This window comes from Galeopterus variegatus, unplaced genomic scaffold, assembly GCF_000696425.1.
Source record: "Galeopterus variegatus unplaced genomic scaffold, G_variegatus-3.0.2 Scaffold1772, whole genome shotgun sequence".
Taxonomy (NCBI): domain Eukaryota; kingdom Metazoa; phylum Chordata; class Mammalia; order Dermoptera; family Cynocephalidae; genus Galeopterus; species Galeopterus variegatus.
Window position 1 is genome coordinate 213,886 of NW_007727883.1, and position 18,618 is coordinate 232,503.

Consider the following 18,618-nt stretch of genomic DNA (forward strand, 5'->3'; position numbering starts at 1 on the left):
ATCATACAAAAAAACCACTTTTTTGTCAGTAATAGGAAAAGAAAGATAAGATGGTGGCCAGAGGACTCCTGGGATTTTTGTTTTTCTTGATTTCTTTTAAAAGTTGAGAGACTGGAGCATGTCTAGAAGCAGAAACAAAGGAACCAGTGAAGAGAGAAAAAAGAAAAAAGAACAATTAACACTGGCAACAGATCAGTTCCAGAGGAAGATGAGTTACTCTCGGAAAGACACCAGTTTTGTGAGATAAGCAGGCAGAAAAGAGGGGAGAAGATCCAGACATACGATTATTTACAAATGTTGGGAAGAGGTACCAAAATATTTCAGGAAGGCAAGGACTAAAAAGCACTCAGTCTTCAACTAAGAGGAGGATTCAGGTTGCTCTGACAAGAGTAGCTAAGCCACAGTGAGGCCCAGCTGGGCTCTTCTGGAAGTGGTGCGTGTGTGTGTATGCACGTAATAAGTACATGTCAAGAAGCACAGAAATACTTAAAAATCCTGACAAGAAGATGAGAGGAGTCAAAAGTGAGAGGAAGGGGATGAGTTGATGAAGAGGGCTGTAGAAGAGTTGAAGACTAGGAATGTCCAAGAGAAACGTAGGGACTTTAAGACATAGGGAGAAAATTTCATGCCTGATCTCAATCTCCTCCTTTTAAAAAGTGCCACATATAAGATGACAAGAAGTTATTGTTAATTTTGGTAGGTGTGAGAGTAGCGTGATGGCCATGTATTTAAGGGTATTTCAAAAAGTTCATGGAAAGATTCATATTATCTTTTAATTCTATTTTTTCCACAAACTTTTTGATGTACCCTTGTAAAATCTTTAAAGAAAACCTGGCCATAAACAAACCAAAGGTTCTAGGAAAGAGGGCTGGAATCTCAAGACATCTTATTTCCTTTGGGGACAGTAAGTGGAGCAACATCAGTGTCCCTGAAAGAATCATGAATTTCAAAAATAAGACACTCTATGTCCTACACGAAAGGACACCTTCTACGTATTTTAATTTTGGCAGAAAATCATCAAGGTTAATTCTACAGAAGATGTGGGTATTTAAACAGGGAACACGGGAGACTGACAGATGTAGTTAAGTAGTGTGAAAACCTGCTAGCCCTCTCGCCGCTTCCTCCCCCACGCTGAAAAAATTTTTCTTAGCTATTGACAGTCTTCAATTATGTAACAGAATTGCAAATGTGCATTAAAAATGTGTCTCTGACCTTTTAAATTAAAAAATAGGTTTAGTATGGCACCACAGACAAGCCCTGTCTAGCCTCACTAATGGGGCATGTGACTAATGCAAAGACTGAAACTGGAAATTAGAAATGTAGAAATGTACTGAATAATGAGCCTCAATTATTGTCTGGATGGTTTCTTCTCACATTAGATCCCAATTACCCATTCCCAAGTGAACCCTGGAGACTTTATCCATAAAAGACTCTTTGGGTTCTTTTTTTATAATTTATATAGCAAACAAAGCTATTAGAAAATCCTCACCAGAAACTGAGAATGGTTTCCTTATGGCTCGGGAGATACTGCCAAGATTCCCTTTCAGGTTTACTTAGATGGCACTCAAATACGACTCCCATATGGAATTACTCCCCACATAGGAGCCTGACCTGGGGGAAGCTGAACAAAGCAGAGATTATTTACTAACTCCCAAAGTAGCAGAAAAAAGAAAAAAGAACAATTAACACTGGCAACAGATCAGTACCAGAGGAAGAGGAGTTACTCTCGGAAAGACACCAGTTTTGTGAGATAAGCAGGCAGAAAAGAGGGGAGAAGATCCAGACATACGATTATTTACAAATGTTGGGAAGAGGTACCAAAATATTTCAGGAAGGCAAGGACTAAAAAGCACTCAGTCTTCAACTAAGAGGAGGATTCAGGTTGCTCTGTCAAGAGTAGCTAAGCCACAGTGAGGCCCAGCTGGGCTCTTCTGGAAGTGGTGCGTGTGTGTGTATGCACGTAATAAGTACATGTCAAGGAGCACAGAAATACTTAAAAATCCTGACAAGAAGATGAGAGGAGTCAAAAGTGAGAGGAAGGNTCTTTTAAAAGTTGAGAGACTGGAGCATGTCTAGAAGCAGAAACAAAGGAACCAGTGAAGAGAGAAAAAAGAAAAAAGAACAATTAACACTGGCAACAGATCAGTTCCAGAGGAAGATGAGTTACTCTCGGAAAGACACCAGTTTTGTGAGATAAGCAGGCAGAAAAGAGGGGAGAAGATCCAGACATACGATTATTTACAAATGTTGGGAAGAGGTACCAAAATATTTCAGGAAGGCAAGGACTAAAAAGCACTCAGTCTTCAACTAAGAGGAGGATTCAGGTTGCTCTGACAAGAGTAGCTAAGCCACAGTGAGGCCCAGCTGGGCTCTTCTGGAAGTGGTGCGTGTGTGTGTATGCACGTAATAAGTACATGTCAAGGAGCACAGAAATACTTAAAAATCCTGACAAGAAGATGAGAGGAGTCAAAAGTGAGAGGAAGGGGATGAGTTGATGAAGAGGGCTGTAGAAGAGTTGAAGACTAGGAATGTCCAAGAGAAACGTAGGGACTTTAAGACATAGGGAGAAAATTTCATGCCTGATCTCAATCTCCTCCTTTTAAAAAGTGCCACATATAAGATGACAAGAAGTTATTGTTAATTTTGGTAGGTGTGAGAGTAGCGTGATGGCCATGTATTTAAGGGTATTTCAAAAAGTTCATGGAAAGATTCATATTATCTTTTAATTCTATTTTTTCCACAAACTTTTTGATGTACCCTTGTAAAATCTTTAAAGAAAACCTGGCCATAAACAAACCAAAGGTTCTAGGAAAGAGGGCTGGAATCTCAAGACATCTTATTTCCTTTGGGGACAGTAAGTGGAGCAACATCAGTGTCCCTGAAAGAATCATGAATTTCAAAAATAAGACACTCTATGTCCTACACGAAAGGACACCTTCTACGTATTTTAATTTTGGCAGAAAATCATCAAGGTTAATTCTACAGAAGATGTGGGTATTTAAACAGGGAACACGGGAGACTGACAGATGTAGTTAAGTAGTGTGAAAACCTGCTAGCCCTCTCGCCGCTTCCTCCCCCACGCTGAAAAAATTTTTCTTAGCTATTGACAGTCTTCAATTATGTAACAGAATTGCAAATGTGCATTAAAAATGTGTCTCTGACCTTTTAAATTAAAAAATAGGTTTAGTATGGCACCACAGACAAGCCCTGTCTAGCCTCACTAATGGGGCATGTGACTAATGCAAAGACTGAAACTGGAAATTAGAAATGTAGAAATGTACTGAATAATGAGCCTCAATTATTGTCTGGATGGTTTCTTCTCACATTAGATCCCAATTACCCATTCCCAAGTGAACCCTGGAGACTTTATCCATAAAAGACTCTTTGGGTTCTTTTTTTATAATTTATATAGCAAACAAAGCTATTAGAAAATCCTCACCAGAAACTGAGAATGGTTTCCTTATGGCTCGGGAGATACTGCCAAGATTCCCTTTCAGGTTTACTTAGATGGCACTCAAATACGACTCCCATATGGAATTACTCCCCACATAGGAGCCTGACCTGGGGGAAGCTGAACAAAGCAGAGATTATTTACTAACTCCCAAAGTAGGGGCTGTTTTATATTTCTCCCACCCTGGATCTAATTCCACTGGTAAATACAGCACATATTAAGTTATAAAGCATAATTATGAAAAGGCCAAGAAGTACCACAGAGGGTCGACCCTCCTGATGCTGTAAGGCAGAGGCCAGTGGCCATGCATGGCCGTGTGGGCCTAGAAGCTGCCTTGGTTTCTGCCCCGATGGGCTGCCATGCACAACAAGGCGGCCAAAGACAGACTGCTCCCAGCAGGCCCACACTATTACCTAACAGCATCTTAAGGAATCATCTGTGTTCTGAAGGACAGTTTTCCTGTCAGGTAACTCCCGGGCAGTTTCTCTTCAAATAAGGAAAACACACAACGTGATCATTGGAACAGCCCCTTAAGATATCTGCAGAGTACCCTCACAACCAGGCCTTTAAATAATGCAGTCATTGCTGGCACGTATTAGTTCTTGGTTGAGTGAGTTTGGCTGATTTTTATCCAGAGGAAGGAAAGTTTTCCATGAAAGAAGGTATTTAATGACTATCATGAAACAGTAATCTTTTGTTTGGACTCATATCCTAAAAATACTGGATGAAAATTGTATACAGTTTCTAATTAACTATTGAAGCCATTTGTATGTTGTTAATTGAGAAAGCCTCAAAAAAAAAGTCAAATATCATGGGGAGCTTATTAGTATAATTTACCTGTAAGCTTTTTGTGCCCTAAACTTTACTTGGTATCATGTTTGTATGAGAAATATCAGAACACTTGTTCAGCAGAAAAGCAAAATTGTGTAAAGGGGCGGCAGGCTTGGCCCCATCTTTCTTGAGCTGGTCATCATATATTACTGTAATAACGGAGAAATGCCCTAAGACCATTTGTGGGGCAACTGAAGCCACCATTTGACTGGATTGTATGACCTGTTTTATGCAATCACCATTTGGACAATATTTTCTTTCACTTAATTTTTTTTTTATTACATAAAAGTGGGGTGAAGTAAGGTAATGTTTTAGAGTAAACTTGCCTTGCCTGGGTTCAAATTTCATCTCCACCACTTACTAGCTCTGCAACTAAGTTACTTACTGTAAGTCTCAGTTTCCTCATTAATGGAACAGAGCATACTGGTATCTCCCTCTGTGACGGTCTCTGCTCATACTTCTGTGGTGATCTCAGCTCGGTTCAGTGCCTGTGTGCCCTAAACTTTACTTGGTATCATGTTTGTATGAGAAATATCAGAACACTTGTTCAGCAAAAAAGCAAAATTGTGTAAAGGGCGGCAGGCTTGGTCCCATCTTTCTTGAGCTGGTCATCATATATTACTGTAATAACGGAGAAAAGCCCTAAGACCATTTGTGGGGCAACTGAATTTGACTGGATTGTATGACCTGTTTCATGCAATCACCATTTGGACAATATTTTCTTTCACTTAATTTTTTTTTATTACATAAGAAAAGTGGGGTGAAGTAAGGTAATGTTTTAGAGTAAACTTGCCTTGCCTGGGTTCAAATTTCATCTCCACCACTTACTAGCTCTGCAACTAAGTTACTTAACCACTGTAAGTCTCAGTTTCCTCATTAATGGAACAGAGCATACTGGTATCTCCCTCTGTGACGGTCTCTACTCATACTTCTGTGGTGATCTCAGTTCGGTTCAGTGCCTACTGTGGTGATCTCAGCTCGGTTCAGTGCCTGGTTCAATAAGTGCTTGTCACTTTTATGATTACCTAAAGAATTTACACTTTCAAAGCACATAAGAAAAATCAAAGATCCACTGTTTTTCTTTCTTTTAACACCCCGCAATGAGATAGATTCTTGGTGCCTATCCCATTTGGAACACATAAAATGTATCCAATAAATGTTGTGGATTAAATTGGAAGTGCAGTTATGTTGGAGAATAAAGTAGACAAAAACAATTTTATTTTTAGAAATAAAAGCACTAAAACAAGTATCTTAAAGAATCATGTTCGAAAATATCTGATAAATGCTGTAATATTAATGAAAATAATATTTTGATATTTTTTTCAGCTTTGTGAAAATACTTTATGAAATACAAACCACATTCTCATTGAATTGAAAAGATATTGTGTTGATTTGTTGAATTGGCTAATGGTTCACAATTTCTGGAACACACAGAGTAAATCAGAAATTCCTGGAGGATAAAAAGAAAAGCATGTTGGGCACTATGAAAATGCTTAAAAGAGAACTAGCTGGAAATCTATTTTTGTTTGACCTTAATTCTTAATCTGAATTTTAAAAATATTTTGAATTCCAGAACAAAAAATTATTCAGGATGTGTTTTTTAATGTGTTTTTGAATGACCAAAAAACTAAATAATCTCAATATTATAGGTTTTCTTTTCCCTTAGGCATCTGTACTTTCAAATTTCTTACTTTATTTGGCAAAATGGAGACCAAAGAAGTCCCATGTAAAATGTCCTAATGAAACTGAGAAACAATTCTCCAGTGTCTAATAAAAATCACACCCATTACTTAATAGTTATTGTGCATATGTGTAAACTTCTATTCCTAGATCTTTTAAAGTGTGTGTGTGTTTGTAGTGTTAGCCATTCCAAGAGAATCTAGAGCTAAAATGGTCTTTGTTTCTTTACAGTACTAGACTTTTAGTTAACAGTCTGTTTTGTCCTGCAGAGATTTTTTCTTTCAATGAATAATTCACACTCAAACTGCATATTGGTAACTATATTTTAAAACAAAAAGTTCCTCACATAATAAATACATTTTATGCACATTAACTCCAAATTTACTTCAGAAAGCTATTTACAATATAAATAATTATAAATGAGAACACTTTGCAAGATATCATTGACATAGCTAATATTTTCTACTTTACATTCCAAAGTAAAAGTTCAAATTACAGCTTTATACTACAATGTCACTAAAAACTATACATTGCAAGGTGGTATTTGAAATATTGGCAATCAATATCTTTTCTCACAAATATAATCCTTTTTATAGCATGTCGGTCAAAAAAACAAACATAAAATATTTTATCTTTTTTGAAGTGCCTACTCATATGTTTCATTTTTTGAACTATTTCCCTTTGGAAAAAATGGAAAAAAAAGTTACAGTACTTTCAAAAATTTTTTATGCTGATTTCATTTCTTTTGAAATGTAAACACATCAGGGTTATTAGGTGTAATTAAATGTGCCCTAGATCTGCAAATTAGGGCAAATTCCCCCCATAGAGATTTACAAAATCAAAGCCCCATGCAGCAAAATTGCAACAAATAAAACTACAAATGTTTGGTTTAAAATTATCAATTAGGATTTCTTGTGTGAACCACCGTGTGTGTGTGTGTGTGTGTGTGTGTGTGTGAGTGTGTTTGTATGTATGTATATATGAGGTTACTTCAAAAAGTTCATGGAAAATTTGAATTAAAAGATAATACGAATCCTTCCATTAACTTTTTGAAGACTCCTCATAGATATAGATATATAGAGAGATAGATATTTATATATATAAAATTGGATATGGCACATTTTTATAAATTCACAGGTAATATAAAAATCATATTTTCTGTGTGTGTGTGTGTGTGCATGTACATGTCTGTGTATCCTTTCTGCATACAGTCCTAGAGAAGGAAATCTGAACAAACCTCTATTTGGAAATGAGCACTATCTCACCTTTTGAGTGAAGCACTACCCGTAGAGCCCTGCACATAAGAAATGAGCACCACACAGACATTTTCCCCAAAAACATTTTCTATGCATGATACCTTTTGCATGTGTCCATAGCTGTTCTGTTACTCATCTAAAATTTAGAATGATAATGAATATTTTATCCACAATATGTTTCATGGTAAGAACTAGCCAATAGATTTTGCTGTCTTAGATTTAAATCCCTATTCACAAAAACTCAACATTTATGTGAATGTTGAATCACTTACTTGGAGGACTGCAGGGTTTACATTCTTCATTCAGAAAATGTCTACATCTGTGATTTAAGTGAACTAGGGAGACAAATCTGGGCATTCAAACTTTTTAAATGAGAAAAACTGTATTAAAGTGTAAGCTATTCCACTAGGCAAAGTGAATGAAACCCAAATAGTCAAATACTCAGCTTTCCAAATATCAGTATTCACTCTGTCACTTCCAAGTACTACTAGTACTAATAGAATTGCTCTAAATATCTTAGTAATGTCCTGCTCTTGAGAGAGAAAGCCATAAAATTATAAAATATGAAATCTATATTTAGAATGTCTCTTTATCTGTACTGTCATCTATCAAACTAATTTGGTCTAAATCTTGGGGAGGGGTAGGAGTCTTTCATTTTATTTTTAAATATCTATGCATATTTTCCAAATGTATTAGAAACTGTACTAGAATTTATCCTCATCCTCATCCCTTATAAAAAAGAAAAGAAAAGAAAAATGGAGCATATTATTCTTTTCTAGATGATCCTATTAAAGTTTATTTTAAGTGGTATTCTCTGCCCAGAGGTAGCATGTGGCAGCAGGGTGTAGAGAGAACTGAGACTAGTACCCAATGGGAATATTCTAGCCCTGTAAAATATAATCAAGAATGGTTTTTCTGTATAAACATTGAAGGCAAATCATTTATTGCATCCTGTCTCATTTCGAATGTCACATCAGCATTGTCACAGTATCTTATATCAGGCATTTAGAGTTTAGAATAGCTAGCATATTATATTCCGTATGATATGTCAAAAGACTTGTGGAGCTAAATATCTGACCTGTAGTGACTGTGATGTTAATATTATGCATCCAAAAATAATACAAAAAATCTGTATATTTTCAGTAATAGTTTTAACAGAAATTTTTCCAAGGAATATTGGGTAAATATTCACTTATTTCTTTGGTCATTCAAATTTTTTTATTAGTTAGGGTAGGTAAAATGGGCAATAAAGAAATTCTTACTATTACTAGAAAGCACTTGTATTGTCTATTGAATTGATACATATAAGAATTGTACTGGTAATTGGACATAGCACGTTTTTTAAAATTTGTCTTATTTATTTATTTACTGGTGGCTGGCCAGTATGGGGATCTGAACCCTTGACCTTTGGTGTTATCAGTACCACACTCTAATCGAGTGAGCTAACCAGCCAGCCCCAGCACATTTTTATGAATCTGCAAGGTGATGTAAAAATCATGGCTCTCAACATTTATCAAAGTTACAGAAATTAAGGATTAAAACTAATGCCACTTTAAGTTTAATTTTAACTGATTATGGTATTGGGAACATATTTATTTTATATCCCATATTTTTAAAATAGACGTAATCTTCCTTATGAGGAGATATGTTCCTGCACAAAATGAAATAATGTAGATTATAAATACATTTTAACACATCTATGGATATTTTAAGTTACCATGTCATAAAATGTCTTAACTTATTTTGGATCATTTTGTAATAGTCATACCATATTGCAAAAAATGTAAGCTATATAATACTGTGGGCCTATTAGATGTAATATAATAATACTGCTACTATAAAGTTATTAGAATTCAGTAAGTTTAAAAAATGGTTATGTGTCTAAAACTTGGTAAATCTACCAAAATTTTTAATCAAGATGTAATTTAGTTAGTTCTGCCTTCCTATAAAAATATTGGTCATACCATTTTAAAGAGCATTATTATTCCTTGCGATTACCCCCTATCTGTGAAGTTCAAAATTTTTTCCTTTCACCAATTAACTATCCTTTATATAAAAATCATACTAAAATTCCACTAGTGACAATCTTTTCTTTAAAAGAATGAATGTGAGTTCATTTTCCTTGGTTCTTAAGTTTTCATTTCTCTTACAGCATCTATCCCTGACACATTTGGTAAAACGTATATATTGATCAGTAAAACCCATCTGTATAGATTTCCTTTCTTAAAAACACCATATTCATCAGATATTTCTGTGTTTGAAACATTTATCTATCCACAGAATTCTGCAAAACCTTAACATTCCTAAAACGTTACTTTATGTTGCAAATTGATCAAAAATCCATTTTAAGTATTCCAGGGGTTTCTCACAAATAATTTTCTCAAAATTACTAAATATTTTTGCTGAACAGTGCAAAATTTAGTTTTCATTATACTTTGATTTTTTTTGAAAATACATATAATAACCACTAACGTTTTCACTTACTTGCACTTTTTTGCATTTACAGCACAAATGTTGCTCTATCATACCCAAGAAGTAGTTATTTAATTCTACGTAGCCTCTTCTCTCATGTACAACTAACCCAATATTCGTCTTTCATATTATCATCGTTCAGATTGTCAACTACATATGGACTGCCAAATAACTGTTAACTGTGAAAATATAGTGCTAATCCCTGAGTGTTCAATGTCATGTTATATTTTCAGAATTATAAATCAAGTACTTCCAGTATATTCCCCTTCTTGAATATGGCAAGAGTTTCAGGCATGGTACTCCTAGAAAATATTATCTATGAAACTTCTCTACACACTGGTGCATTAAATAAACCTTATTATTTTTCTTTTCCCTCATAAGTTTCTACTATCTATATTTTGGCTGAATCTAGAAAGTTGACTGTAGCTATACATGCCTAAAAGAGCCCACACACCTGCTTGAGTTACAAACATCTAGACCTCTGTATGTGTGCAGAGAAGCCAGAATGATCAGTCATGACAACTCATAGTGGATAGTTAATTGGTTAATATGTTCAGTTCTGCTGCACCAGTGAACCATGGAACCATGGAACATTAGAGCTGCCTCACAACCCAGGAAACTGGTGCCCGAGCATTGTATCACTGGTGAGTGATACATCTATGGTCACAAAATTAAGGATCAGCACTGGAACCCAGAGATTTTGGCATTTAGTCTGCTGTTCTTTCCACTATACCACGCAGACATAAGACCAAGTTTGTTGTTTTTGTTGCTTACAAAGAATAAGGAAAATGAACATTTTGCCTGTTCTTTCAGTCGCAATACTACTCTCAGTCTTTAAACACTTGTCTATCAGCCTAACCTTTTATCTTAGACTCTCTCCCAAGGCTTTCCACATGTTGTCACATTGGCACATCTGTGCTTTGAAATGTTTTCAAACACTTACACGCCTGTCATGTAGCACTTTACTGGTTTTCCTTAGTTATTTTTTGCACTTATCAGCCTTTTTTCTTAGTGAATTAGTTTGAATTTTTTATTTGGTTGGTTTTATAAGCAAGCCACAAATATTTTGTTTACCTGTTCTGAGCTTTAAATCATTTATTTTATTGTTTCATTTCACTCTGCCTCTGGCCTTTCCATCTTCATTAAACTACTTCCAATTGAGCACACAAGTTTTTTGATGTGTGTCCCAACATCTCAGTGCTTTTACATAGAAAAAACCCTACTGCTATGTCAGTGCAATCTTGGTCTTTGTCTAACTCAAAAGTAAGGTGAAAAATCACTACTTCCTGATTGCTCATAATGGATACCAGGTGAAAAGTCATTCTTGACCACATCCAGAACCATATCTCTAATTTATGCCTGAACCAAATGAGCTAGTGGTTTGAAACCACAAAGAAGAAATCATTTTACAGGACGTATCTCTCTCTCTTAGTTATTTTGGGGATGAAAATCTCTTTAAGAAGCTTAATGTGCTAGGGTTAAGGAAAGTTACCTATTTGTGGTCTATTTATGGAATATATTCTGTATTTCTCCATCTAAAGGCTACACAGTGGTCTGTGAATAGTGGTCTGTGTGTATGAGGATTGCTGGGTCATCACAATGTAATGTTATTACTCACCAGTCTTTTTCATGTGGTATACTGCTCACTCCATCTTACATGAGCATTTTTCAATTCAAAATGTATCTATTCTGATTCCCATATAATTAAAGGGGCAATTTGTGTATTCGGTTTAGCTCCATATCTGTTTATAACCCTGAATACTAGTGTTATGTTTTATTTCATTGGAACACATGTCACATACTCAATAACTTAAATTATCCTTTCTAACAATCTGTGGCATAGTAAATGCTAGTAATAGGGCATTAAACTATAAATATGTTTCAGAGATCCTTAAAGAACAAAATACTCTAGAAAAACATCAGCTTCCATTGGTTATTATGACAGATGTTCCCTTGTGTCCTTGTGCTGGATCTGGCTGCATCCTTAGATGGGAAGTTACATCAAAGTGTGAGCCATTACAGCCCAAGGAATAGTTTCTAATGGTTTCACTGTCATATAAGTGCTCCAGGGCATATCCAGTTAATGTGTAAGCATGCTTATCAAAATACTGCCGGTGAGAGCCAAAGCAGTTTGGAGAGACAGCAGGATGGTCTCCTGCTGTCTGATGAGGAGACATATCCGAATGTAGATAGTCTTTAGCTAGGATCAAACTGGATTTTGAAATACGATCTGAACTGGGACTACTTATCCGAGACAGTGCAGTGGGACTGTTGTCATAGTCATTTTCATGGGGGCTCAGCATCTTTCCCTCTCTCTGCTGGATGTGGTCACATGGTGAAGTGTTGGCAAGAGCAGAGCCGTGGCAGACTTCACCTGTTGGTGGGGGCTGTTGGTAGTTTGCAAAACAGAGGGAGTGTTTTTTCCCAGCTCCATTAATGGAAGCCAGTTGGTCTGGGGGGGCTTTCCTTAACTGCAATCTGTTCTCCTCTTCTTTAATCATTTGCTGGGTCGCTCTTATCAGAGTTTCAATTTTGCTAGGTTCATGTGGACTACTTTGATACTGCTCAGTGCGATATCGGTCACCCGATTCACTGGCCGACCCGGGGTCTGGAGAACTGACCACACTATCTTCATCCCAATGACCTCTCCCTAGAAATTAGAAAGAGTAGAAAGTAAGCAACCTCAAAATTCACCAAAAAAAAAAAGTAAGTGTATTTCTTTTTCCTATTAAAATAAACTCTATGTCTTTCATTTCTAAAAAACCAATATTTGAAACAGTCTCACTTGACAGATTGTCAACTTTTTGTACTAAATTCATATAAAATCAACGAATTTTAAATTCAAATGTATCTTTAGTAGTTACAATAAAGCTCTAAAATTAGATTTTAGAATATTTGAAGGTTAAAATATATATATAATTCATACATATGTATATGTGTATATGTGAGCATGAGTGATATAAGTGTAGATTATATACAGATATATCTTGTCCCAACCAAAAATATAAATATTATCTTTTCAAATCTAGGGATAAAAATCAGCTTCATAGGTAATTGTAAAGTTACTCAGGTATCTTAGATTATTTCTGAAATAATGTAAAGAACAAACAAATATTTATAATTTTAATAACAACCTGTTTTGAACCAAGGAGAAAGATCTAATATGCAGAAATAGTGCATCCAAAATATATACCATAAGCTACATTATTCTCAAAACAGTCTGAAGTCAATACAAAAAGAGAGAAGAGAAACAAGTAGGGATATATGAAAGCTGTAAACTGCTTAATGCAGCAGAGAAGCCCTGGATCGCACTATCCATTGCTTTCCATTTCTCTTTTCTTCTGGACCATGTAGGTTAAACCAGAATTTTCACTTCACTCCATTCTTTGGCAAGCAATTGCCCTTTGCCCTGGGTCTCCATTACCAGCCTACCAAACTAGACTCTCAAAGTAAAAGCAGAAAAATAAAAAGTGAGAACAGAAACAAATTAAAATTACTCTGTGTCTGGGTGGTATTTGACAGGAGACTTTACGGACGGGGACAACATTGTCTAGCACATTTCCCATCCTAAAGACAAGAGTAATAACAGGGCGTTCAGATCAATTCTAATGTCACTGACTTAAAGAAATAGGGAGGGTTTCAAAGACCTGCCTGGACCTGAGCTTGGAATGGACAGAAGGAGCTTTCCTTACAGTTTACTTTGAAATGGACAACGAAAAAAGCATTACCAACAACCAAGGCTTTAACCACAGTGCCCATTTCCATGTGTTTGTAAAGCCATATGATAATGCCAAAGCGAAAATCTCAGTGGGTTCTACGTATCACAGGCATTTGTGGGTTGTCATAATGATGGGAAGCAGTTACTGGCATTTAATGTCCCAGAGGTTAAACTTCTGTGATATGCGTGACGGTCTATGAAAGGAAGAGTGGTCCTCTCCAACATATCAACATTGCCCCCCAAAAAACGCCACTCTAACTTAATGAGCCCACGTACTATTCAAGTCTACACTGCAGCATGAGAACAGTGCAGAAGAAAATAACACGTGAGAAATTTAAATGTGTGCACACCACAAGTGCAATAGACTTCTCAATAATTCACTTGAACTTAATTCCTATACTTTCTGATGTTTAAAATCGGAATTATTTTAACTAACTTGTCAAAAATGAATATATTTTGCAAACACTAGCAAAATTAATACACTTAGAGTAGACTTGGTTTTTAAAATCCCATTGGTGTGATTTCCAATTTGTAAATTAAAGGAGAAAACAATTTGGGTCAGTCCCTCCAGTGCCACCCCCGGAATGGCCGAACGCTGCGAGCTGGGAGTCCCCGCCACCGCCCTTACCGTGGATCCTGTGGACGGAAGCGATGTGCGGCATGCTGTTCTCGTAGGCTTCTCTGCTTTCCGGGGACGCCTTGGTCAGGGGCAAGGCTGCGCGAGGGCCCCACCAGGGCTCCCTCCCGGCCTGCGGCGTTCCCAGGAAGTACCTGCCCGCCTCGCAGCGGCCCCCCTCGCAGGCCGGGGTGTGGAAATGCCGCTCCTCCACCAGCCTGGAGGGGTCGAGCGCAAAGCCGTAGCAGAGGGAGCTGCGGTCCGAGAACTGTCTGTAGGCGCACGACGCGTCATGCTGAGAGCCCGGCCGCTCGGCGGGGTCCAGGAGCTGCGGGGAGGCTGTGTCGGTCAGGGGACTTCCGCCCCACTGGCTGTCGTGGTCAGACTCCGATCTTTCCGTGTGAAATCCCGAATACTGAAACCGAGGGGGGAGAAAAGTCCATCGCAAAAATAAATAAATAGGTGACACAAGAAAATAAAGCACAGCCTTTACTCTGCAAGCATCCCCCAGGCCATATTGGCCTGAGGCCACCAAAATAAGCTCCAGCATCAGGCTAAGCAGCCTGACTTAGAATCACTTAATTAGTCATGATGCCTACAAGGAAAATCCTTTTGGCTGCTGAAAGGAGATAAAAATAATAATAACAAACACCGACTGAATGCCTAAATACCAGGCACTATACTGAGTGCTTCATGTGAATTATCGAATGGAATGTAGTTCTTTAGTCACCCTTCACTGGTGATATTAGTATCCCCATTGAATGGATAGAGAGAGCGTGTGATTTGCTCAAGTCCACAAGGTTGGCAGGTGGCAGCGCCAAAATTCAAACTCAACTTCTTCATCACTACCCAGATGGTATTGCCAAAGAAAGATTTTTTTAAACCTCCATATTTTATTCCTATTTGCTTTCCACAAATTTTAATAATTAGAAAACAAAACAAAAACTAAGGTTTTAAGGCACCAATGTGCTGAATCTTAACCTTCATATGAGACTGCTGGCTCTCTGAAGGCCATGCTGGATGGATGGTAGAATAGTTAATAAATGCTTACCTAGTTCAATTGCAATATAGCTTTTAAAATGTCTTGCACCACATGAGCTGGACCTATTCACTAGGATGAGCTTCCTGCTTTCTAAAGTAAAACTTCAATTATGCATAGGATCACCAGGAAAAAACCAACCACGGGCAATGCTGTGACTTGGAATTATACTACTCACCTACTCCCAAACCATTTTGTCTGGTGTTGAAAGAAAACATGAAATGTTTGGCAGACCTCCCTAAGATGTATGCTCAGTTTCAAGATCCTCACAAGCCACTAAAATTAATAATTTTTAATATAATAGTAATATAATAATTTCTACCAGTTTTTGGTTGTCTAATGCCAAACACAATTCTAGATACTATATAGAGATTAACTGCTATAATAATAATAGATGTCATTTAATGAGAGTTTGCTATATACCTGGCAATATGCTAATCATTCCATATACATAATATTATTTAATCCTAATAACCACCTGGACACTAATACAGCACTATTTAATAGAGAAGGAAACTATATCACTGAGAGTTTTAAGAAGATTCCACAGCTCCCCACAGTCTATCTGGTCTCAAATCCTGCACTCTAAACCATGATTTTGCAATTAAGATAAAACACTGTTAGGGAAAAGAGGAGAAAAAAAAGGATCGAAGATTCCACAGCTCCCCACAGTCTATCTGGTCTCAAATCCTGCACTCTAAACCATGATTTTACAATTAAGATAAAACACTGTTAGGGAAAAGAGGAGAAAAAAAGGATCAAATGTTAGGGAGATTTACAGAAAAGGAGGTGGAACTGCATTACAGTCCCAGGAACTAAAATATAAGTTTATTTTACATTTGCTTTCTCATTCCAGAAGGCAGAGTGGAAGGTGTGTGTGGTGTTGTGGAATGAAGAGAAAAAAATCCTAGGTTCCACTGTTATTCCCTTATCACATGCTGCTTGAGCAAGTTTCACCCATGACAAGACCTTTGCAGGAAAGGCAAACTCTCCCCTTCCTACTAGGCCCACCCTGAGCAGGAAGAAGAAAACTGACCCTTGGCACCTCAGTGCAAACAGGCAACTCAGCCTAGGGCTCCTGGGAACACAGAAGAGGTACAGAGTTTCCTCTTGGGGAACTCCAAAGTATGCTAATAAATATAGCACACTCAGGACAGAATTCTATGCAATTTCCAGGTTCGAGGTTTTTCTATTATCGTTTTGAAAACTACTTTAATATTTTCCAAATGTACACATGGACTACCAGCATATTCCATCAAAAAATATATAGAAAATTTAACTTTTTTCCCTGCAAGACTGTAAAATGTAAGACATCAAGGCATCCTGAGCCCAGTTCTCCCCGTCACCGTTTTCACATGCCATCAGCCTTTTCTCCCAGTGAACACAATCCTCTTTCCACAAAGCAAAGGTGCCATCCTTGCCTTACTGAGTGGAGAGCTGAGTGCTCAACATGTGTCCTTTGGTAGCACCATGCATATGCTTGCTTTGGAGAAACACAGCCCATCAGTGCTATTCCAAGCTAAGAGTTGCCCAGACTCTCTTGTTTTTATAAAAGTATAAACCCATCACCGACACCTCCCTCCCTCATATACAGTGTATATTGACAAAATAAAAATTTAAAAAAATAAAAAATAAAAAAATAAAAAAATAAAAAAATAAAAAAAAGTATAAACCATGCCTATTTCTGAAGTACTCCAGTCAAGACTTTTGAGCCCTGTTGAGAGGGGAAAAAGCTTTCCCTGAGTGTATATGGAAAAGTGCTATTGGCACAGCAGAGAAGAACATTCTGCCCATCACTCACAGAGAAAATTCAACATGAGACAACCCTGGCATAGATGAGGTACACATTTCAAGAGCACCCAAAGAATTTGAAGAATAAGCCTCTTGTCAATAGCCAGGAAACCATAATAGCAAGTACACAGGCCTGAGATATTCAAGCAGGCAAAAGTTGGGTGGTTTAGTTATACCAAGACCTTGTCCTGCTTTGTAGGTATGGAGGAAAAGCCGACTAGCAAACCCTTGTTGCCAAGAAGACCTGTATACTCGCGCCAGTGAGCGCCATCAAAACCGGCCACATTCATCCCTTTGTAATGAACTGCACTTGATGGAAACTCTGTTGAGGACACTACATGCCATTATTTGATCCAAAATATTTCCAGCGTTCATTTAAAGTAGTTGAGAAGAGAGCGTAGAAAGAGAGGAAGGCAGCCAGCCAATACGCACAGTGTGCACAGCACAATGAATGACTGCCGAGTAAGAAGGCTCCTGGTCCTCCCCACACCCACTTTTGCCACTTACTACATGCAAGACATTAAGAGATTTAATTTCTTTTGTCTCAACAAGAAAAAGGTGATGGTGATACTTCACCTACCAAAGGCTGAACCAGAGTTGGGGCCATTCAATGGAAGAGGCTCTAGGGACAGGGAGCCAGGAGAACTTGTTTCCAGGTCCATCCCTACTAGTAACTTTCAGGGTAACCTTGGGAGATTACTTCATCTTCCTTAGCCTCATCTGTAGAATGATATATTGGGTTAGATTAGACTTTCTCTAACTTTTCTTTCAGCTCTAATATTCTATATTATACAATAATTATTTGATATCCTTTCTAGTGTTGAAACATATGATTCCTATGCCTGTCCCTGTATTTCACTTACTTAGAGAAGATAATTATTGTGAACTATAATCCAAGTCCAAGAATTTTTATTGTCATGGTTATAAAAAGAAAGTTATCATGTAAGTTATAATTTTACTATAATTCCAATTTGTCCCCAAGTATCCCATTATGGCACAATTTATTAGGAATTACATAATACCTTTTGGCCAATAAATTATTACATTCTAGAGGCTTCTGAGTATGAAGGACAATGGCAACCCTTTGAATCTGAATCTCTCCACTCATCCTCCCCTCAAAACCTATAAGGTCATCAAGAAGCACAAATTAAATCACATATGACCAACACCATTAGCATTACTAAGAGGTAGAGAATATGACTAACTTGAAATTACTTGTAAGAAAAAAATTTTAAATCCAACAGTAGTTACTATGACCCTGTGGGTGCAGAGAATAGAGTGCAGGGAGGTTTTAGAGACTACATAAGGGGAAAAATAGAGAGAGAGAGGGAGTTAGTTTATGATATAGATAAAGCACAGAAAAAATCACAGTTAGAAAAAAAAAAGTACAATCTAAGTGCCAAAATATAAACACAAGGCAGTATTTGGTGGTTCATAGCACTGGGAACAGGGAAAGGACTCAAAAGTAAGCAAAATTAAAGTGGCAGCCTTAGAAAAGTGTCATTTCCATAAGAGAAGAATTCAAATTGAGAATGGATGTGGTCCTCAGAAACATCATTGAAAGGAAAGAAAAGAGAAAGAAATTAAGGATCTAGTAAAGATGAAAAAAAAAAGTTGAAAAATAACAAGCAGCACCTTCCACCTTCCCCCTTCCACAAACACCATAATTTATTTTAAAAATTGTATTTCACAAACTGACAGGAAAGGGTGTTCTTAAAATAATAACCCAGCCCATGAAATGCCAAGGAACAGGGAAAAAATTAA

At 37.2% G+C, this 18,618-nt stretch overlaps 1 protein-coding gene across 1 annotated transcript in view; it reads right to left on the minus strand.

Moving 5' to 3' along the window:
* Positions 1–10,094: 10,094 nt before the first annotated feature.
* Positions 10,095–18,618, minus strand: part of SIM1 (single-minded family bHLH transcription factor 1) — a 77,318-nt gene continuing 68,794 nt past the window's right edge. Inside the window, exons 10-11 of the mRNA XM_008578834.1 lie at positions 14,037–14,439; positions 10,095–12,340 (exon numbers count right to left, since the gene is read on the minus strand). Of these exons, the coding sequence (XP_008577056.1) occupies positions 11,610–12,340; positions 14,037–14,439 (1,134 nt within the window). The 3' untranslated portion in view covers positions 10,095–11,609. The remainder of the gene's footprint in view (positions 12,341–14,036; positions 14,440–18,618) is intronic.